The sequence below is a fragment of the Poecilia reticulata genome, linkage group LG19 (assembly GCF_000633615.1).
Source record: "Poecilia reticulata strain Guanapo linkage group LG19, Guppy_female_1.0+MT, whole genome shotgun sequence".
In the NCBI taxonomy this organism is placed as follows: domain Eukaryota; kingdom Metazoa; phylum Chordata; class Actinopteri; order Cyprinodontiformes; family Poeciliidae; genus Poecilia; species Poecilia reticulata.
Window position 1 is genome coordinate 18392919 of NC_024349.1, and position 6052 is coordinate 18398970.

Consider the following 6052-nt stretch of genomic DNA (forward strand, 5'->3'; position numbering starts at 1 on the left):
TGCATAGCCGGGAATCAAACCCACAACCACCAAGGTTGTGGGTACATGGTTGTGGCCATGTATTGACCACAGGTCAATACATGGGTTGTGCGCCACCACAGCACCCCGAGTTCTGTTTTTAAGTATGAAACTTTCTGGCAATATAAAACATCTGCTTGATGAAAATGATCAAATGTAAAATTGGAGAGCAGTAATTTTTTTTCAGTCCATGATCCAACTTTGGCTTATCTCTTTTATGTAGCTTTACATTCACATGCACAAAGCCAACAGTTTTACTGGGCATTATGTAGCAACACATGGTTTGTAAGAAAAACATCAGCTTTAAAAGAGAAATGCCCCACGTACCTGCAGCGTTTTAAACTGTGTCCTGATCACACTTCATTTCCATTTGGAAATGAAGAAACCAGAGCTTTGAAAATTGAATAAGTTGGTAAAGTTCACAAATTCCACTTTTGTTTGCTGTTATTGTTTGAAGAGGTTATCTGCCTTGTTACCTCTATTCCATGAACAACACTTCCTCATGATGGAACTAAATTTCCAATCAGCTTTTAATGGGAAAAAAAAACAAAACGTGTCTATTTATGTTACCAAATACAGAAAGTGCTCTACAAAACTCCTAATGATATTTACCAATGAGTCAAAACTGTGTAAAAGCACTTAAAAGCACTTTTTTTTGTTTCGTACCACCACTAATTTAAATATATATGCCTGCCGATGGCTCATATGAAGACCTCAGTCTCCGCGCTTTACGCAACGCCCTTCGGGACAGAACTGGACAAGAGCCACTCACAATATGGCGGCGACATCGTCAACGTATAACCCGGACCATCTCGGTTTGCGTTTATTCTTTGTAAATACGATGACTATGTTAGCTTGACTGGCTATATCCCGACGAAAGACGCTTGTTTGTGTGGAATACGTGTGATAAAAATGTCCTTACTAAGTCTACAAGACTCTGATTGACCATCTCGGTGAGGACATCGCTTTTACGTGTTTGCTGTGAACCACTGTGATTATTTCTAGCCGACATTTGCAGCTCATTACATGTAATTAGAGAAGGGAGCTTTGGTCACAATGGAGCTAAAGTAGCAGACAGATGAGACCTGATCATAGTTTGTGGACACCTCCTCTAATCTTGTCCAGCTGAGGACAGAGAAACTGGAGATGGTTTCAGAGTGGACCCAGAACTACTGACCAAGGTATCAGACGCTCTGCTCTGATTAATATGTTTTACTCAGGGTAGCAGCACTTTGGAGTAGCTCTGTACTTTCACTGAAATTTTATGTAAATTATTACTATTATTATTTTTCCAATTATGGTTATCTTCATTAAGGATGATACTTCATCATGACTATCCTAATTCAGAATGGTCATGAAGAAAACCTGTGACTAAAAAGACATTAAAAAACAGAGTCTTAAGTCAGAGTCTTCTTCAAATGTGCAGTAATACAGACTGCTACACCACAGCCATTTCCTACCCACAGCCATCACCATCTACAATAACTCTAAAGAAATTTGAATTAATATGAATTACAACATTATTTATTTTATTTCCCTTTGGGATCCGTAAAGTAAAGTAAGTTGAATTTAATTTGAAAATGTGTCTGATTCTACTTTCCGGCAGCAAAAAAAAATTGAAGATCCATGTCATATGACTGAGAAAGAAGAATCTCAAGTGGAGCGAGAATGTCTGAGATGATGAAGGTTGAAGCAGATGAACCTGGAGGGTTCAGTTTGGAGCCTCCTATACCTGCAACATTCACATCAGATCTGGAGGAGACACAAGACAACAAAGATCTCAGTAAGTGACTCACAAAAACAGTCACCACAGGCTTCATAGTGTTATGTAAAATACAATTAAATCTAGAGACACAGATTCTAGTCATACATATATATGTACTTGTAAATTTAACTGTGTAGTTGTAAATACATTTTGCCACCTTTTAAAGACTATTTTGGGCTCTCTGTGCACAGTCCTCCTCGGCACCACATCAAACAGCGCCCCTAAGTTTTTCCACCTTGTTGCAAACAGCACAGACATAATTACATCGATGCCTCATTGGGCAGATTGGCCCGTTGCTGTGATGCGTTACTTTGTCTGCTGAATTGGATATGGCAGATCTGCCAGTAAGCCAATAAAAGTAAATGGACTGAGCCTTATAAAGCGACGGTCTACAAAGTGTTCGAATTTTGTGCCTGTCATTGACCCACTCAGACAAGCACACACTAATATATTTGGAAATCAAACAAGCACCAGGGACAACGTTGATAACTTTTGATGTGATGAAAATTGTATTTTGAGTCTATCAGTTTTGCAGGCTTTCTGAATAAAGGATAGAATGTTCACACTTGATGCGACTGATTCTGATAAATTGTTTTTATATTGACATTGATGAAAATATGTACACGATTCTGTAATTCAAGGAAGATTTGGGATCTCAAGTTATACGGGAAAAAGCACATAATTTTCTTAAATTTATATTTAGTATTTTGTGGAGACATCCAAATGTAATAAATCAATAATTGTCACACATTAGCTAGATATTTTTCTTCCTTTTTTTCCAAGAAAAACCCATTTGTTGTATCCATCAGATTAATAAAGTCATATAATATTTACCCTGAAATGTCATATTTACCCTAAATTGGCATTTCAACATTTGTACATTACTAAGTCAGCATTAATAAGCATTCCACTAACTGAATTAAAAGGTGGTTGGTTTGCATAAAAATTGTTTCTAAATATCTGGTTGAATTGGTTCTTTGATGTTGTTCATTGAAAACTTGATCCAACAATAGTACCAGATTTATTAATTTTGTCTTCTTTTTTCCCAATTATAAAAATGACAATTGAGCTTTAAAATGTAATGTGTGTATTTAATAATACATTATTCTCAATTATGAATCTAGAAAATGCCTTTGTTAATCCACTTTTCTGAATAATGTCCACATTTATTTCAGTGCTGCCACTCCATCAGATGTTGGTGATTAAAGAGGTTCCTCATGATTGGACCCCGAGTTTGGGCCAACAGGACCCTGACAACCCCCACATAAAGGAGGAAGAGGAGGAGTTGTGGATCAGTCAGGAGGAAGAGCAGCTTACTGTGAAGATTGAAGATGAAGAGAAACCTCAGTCATCAGTGATCTATCGCAACAAAACTGAAGACAAGATGGAGGCGGCAGCTTTAACCACTTGGTCAGTTGAACAGATGGAAACAGAATCTAATGGAGAAGAATGTGAAGGACCAGAACCAGACTGGAACCAAGTTCCAGTGGACTCTTTTCGAGAAAATAAGATAAAAGTTAAATTAGGTACAAGAGGCAAAAGAGCTAAGTTTTCCAAACGTACGGCTCAGGCTGGAGTCCATGTAAGAGAGGAGCTATTCGGTTGCAGTGTTTGTGGCAAAGGTTTCAAAAATAAGACTTCTGTCAAAATCCACATGATGATTCACACTGGAAAGAGAACGCAGTACTGTGGTTTTGTGGGAAAGGGTTTATTGGAAAGTGCCGTCTTCAGACACATATGCGACTCCACACCGGAGAGAAACCATTTGCATGTGACTATTGTGGTAAAGCGTTTCACGCAAAGAACTTTCTTAAGACTCATGTGATAATCCACTCAGAAGAAAAACCTTTTTCTTGTGAGGTTTGCGGTAGAAGATTTCATAGAAAGGATAGTATCAAACAGCACATGCGGATCCACACAGCAGAAAAACCGTTCGTTTGTAGTGTTTGCAACAGAAGATTTGCACAAGAGGTTGTTCTAAAGAGACACATGCATGTTCACACAGGACATAAACAGTTCACTTGTAGTGTTTGCAGTAAGGGCTTTTCCCAACAAAATGTTCTCCAGAGCCACCTGCGCGTTCACACGGGAGAGAAACCGTTTATTTGTAGCGTATGCAGTAAAGGATTTTCTTTACAAAATGTACTAAAGAGACACATGCGTATTCACACTGGTGAAAAACCATTTATTTGTAGCATTTGTAGTAAAGGGTTTTCACGGCAAGAGAATCTGAGGAATCACACGCGTGTTCACACCGGGGACAGGCCGTTTGTTTGCACTGTCTGTTCTAAAAGATTTTCGCGACAAGGATATTTGAAAAAACACATGGAGGTTCACACTTCACCATTTAGCTGTAGCGAGTGTAGCGAACGCTTTGTGAAGGAGATCCAGTTGGAGCGACACATGAGGCTTCACACAGAGGAGAGGCCGTTCAGTTGTGACGTCTGTAAAAACAGATTTTTTAGGATGTGTCATCTTAAGAACCACTTGAGAGTCCACTCAGGAGAAAAGCCATATGTTTGCGGCGTTTGTTGTAAAGCATTCTCCCAACAGATTATTCTAACAAGGCACATGTATGTCCACACAAGAGAGAAACCGTTTGTTTGCAGCGTTTGCAATAAATCGTTTTCACGACGTGGAGACCTGAAGAGCCACATGCATGTTCATGAAGAGTGCAGCTAATTGTGTTTTTGAAAAACAATTTTTTCCATGTTTTCCACTTTTGGTGGGTATGCATTCCGTCCTCACCCAGAACTTTGTTTTTTCTTCAGTGAGTACAGACTCTTTAAAGAAAGTTTGACGTTGTCAACCATTCATCACATCCAGGATAATTAAACCAGATGTGTTAGAGCAGGACCAGATCTAAAGCAGGCAGAACAATGTCTGCCAAGGATCATCAGGACTGAGGTACTGGGTAAACCATCCAGCTTCCCTTAAACACTCTTTTGTTTGTGTTTGTTGAGCCCCACAGCACTAGAGACCTTTCCACACCAATGGACCTTAAATGGTCATGAATTAGCTGCTCTGTGGCAAGGATGAGGGAACCTCTACAGCTGTAAATTTAAAAAGTTGGGGTTTTTTTTATTTTGAAAGTTCTCTCTTTTGTAATGTACTTTTATATTGGATGTAACCCATTTGATGACAATAAAAATGTAAATTCAAAATCTGCCTGATTTCTTTTATTAATCTTCACAACATATTGTGACTCTCCACTTTACAAATGAGCTAATGATGTATAAAACTGCTACTTCATGTCAATGAGCCTCAACAGAATATATATTTTGATTTAAAATAAAATTAGCTTAAATTCAACTTTTAAGCTGAAAAGGTGGGATTAGAATTGAGGTCGCAATTTCATCTAAACTATTAAGCTTTGGAAAATCCCATTCTATTAGTGACGGAAAAGGCAAGGAAAAAATGTGACCAATAAAAGCTAAAATATGCCTATAATTCACCAATTGGGTCCCGAGGTCCGTGGTTATACAAAGATGTTGCAGGACTCTGTGTTGGGTCCTCTCTCAATTAATCAACGTGGTTTCAAGCTTCAAATTTTTATCTTTGCAATGAGCCACTGCTGGAAGTCTTTGTAACAGTACTGCAAGCACTGGTTCAATTAAGCCTCCCCTTGGTGCAGATAAGACTGCAAAAAGTCTCCCAAGAGACCACAAATTTTCCTTTTTGTGACCGTTTTGAAAGGTATGGAGATAGAGGCAATTAATGTCTATAAATATCTTAACTGATAATTCCTTCACTTTTAGATCACATGCTGGGGTCTCGTGGAAATCCTTTCACCTGTGCTGAATTAAAGGCATGTTTTGCACATTGATGCCTTTGAAACGCCACTGTGACCTGTACTGATGAGTTAGATTAACTTATTTAACTTATTTGGCTATCGAAAATGCAAGCATTGGTCATCTTTTATCTAATAGACAATGTTTTGAATCTACTGTGTGCATATCAGCGAACTGATAGCTCTGCACAGAATTAATTATTGCTCTCAGGATTATCTGTTAATAAATTTCAGTGTTATTCTTGCACTGAAATTTGTTTAAGGGCTTTCATTGAAAGCACTGACTGCATGATTTTATCTCATGTTCCTATTTTTAGTAAAATAGGAAATAATATTTCCACTTGAAATATTATATATCATCTGTTCATATTTTTGATTATGTGCTTAACCAATTGTAGTTTTATGTGACATGGCCCTGTTTGGACTAATTTTGATTGTATTTAATTAAAGTTTGAATTGTGACGTTCATTGGAAGTTAT

At 37.9% G+C, this 6052-nt stretch overlaps 1 protein-coding gene across 1 annotated transcript; it reads left to right on the plus strand.

Moving 5' to 3' along the window:
• The first annotated feature begins 787 nt into the window (after positions 1 to 787).
• Positions 788 to 3704, plus strand: LOC103481776 (zinc finger protein 112-like). The gene is made up of 3 exons (XM_008437523.2): positions 788 to 1199; positions 1625 to 1801; positions 2959 to 3704. Exons 2-3 carry the CDS (start codon positions 1687 to 1689, stop codon positions 3606 to 3608), a joined length of 765 nt encoding a protein of 254 aa, XP_008435745.2. The 5' UTR covers positions 788 to 1199; positions 1625 to 1686; the 3' UTR covers positions 3609 to 3704.
• The last annotated feature ends 2348 nt before the right edge of the window (positions 3705 to 6052 follow it).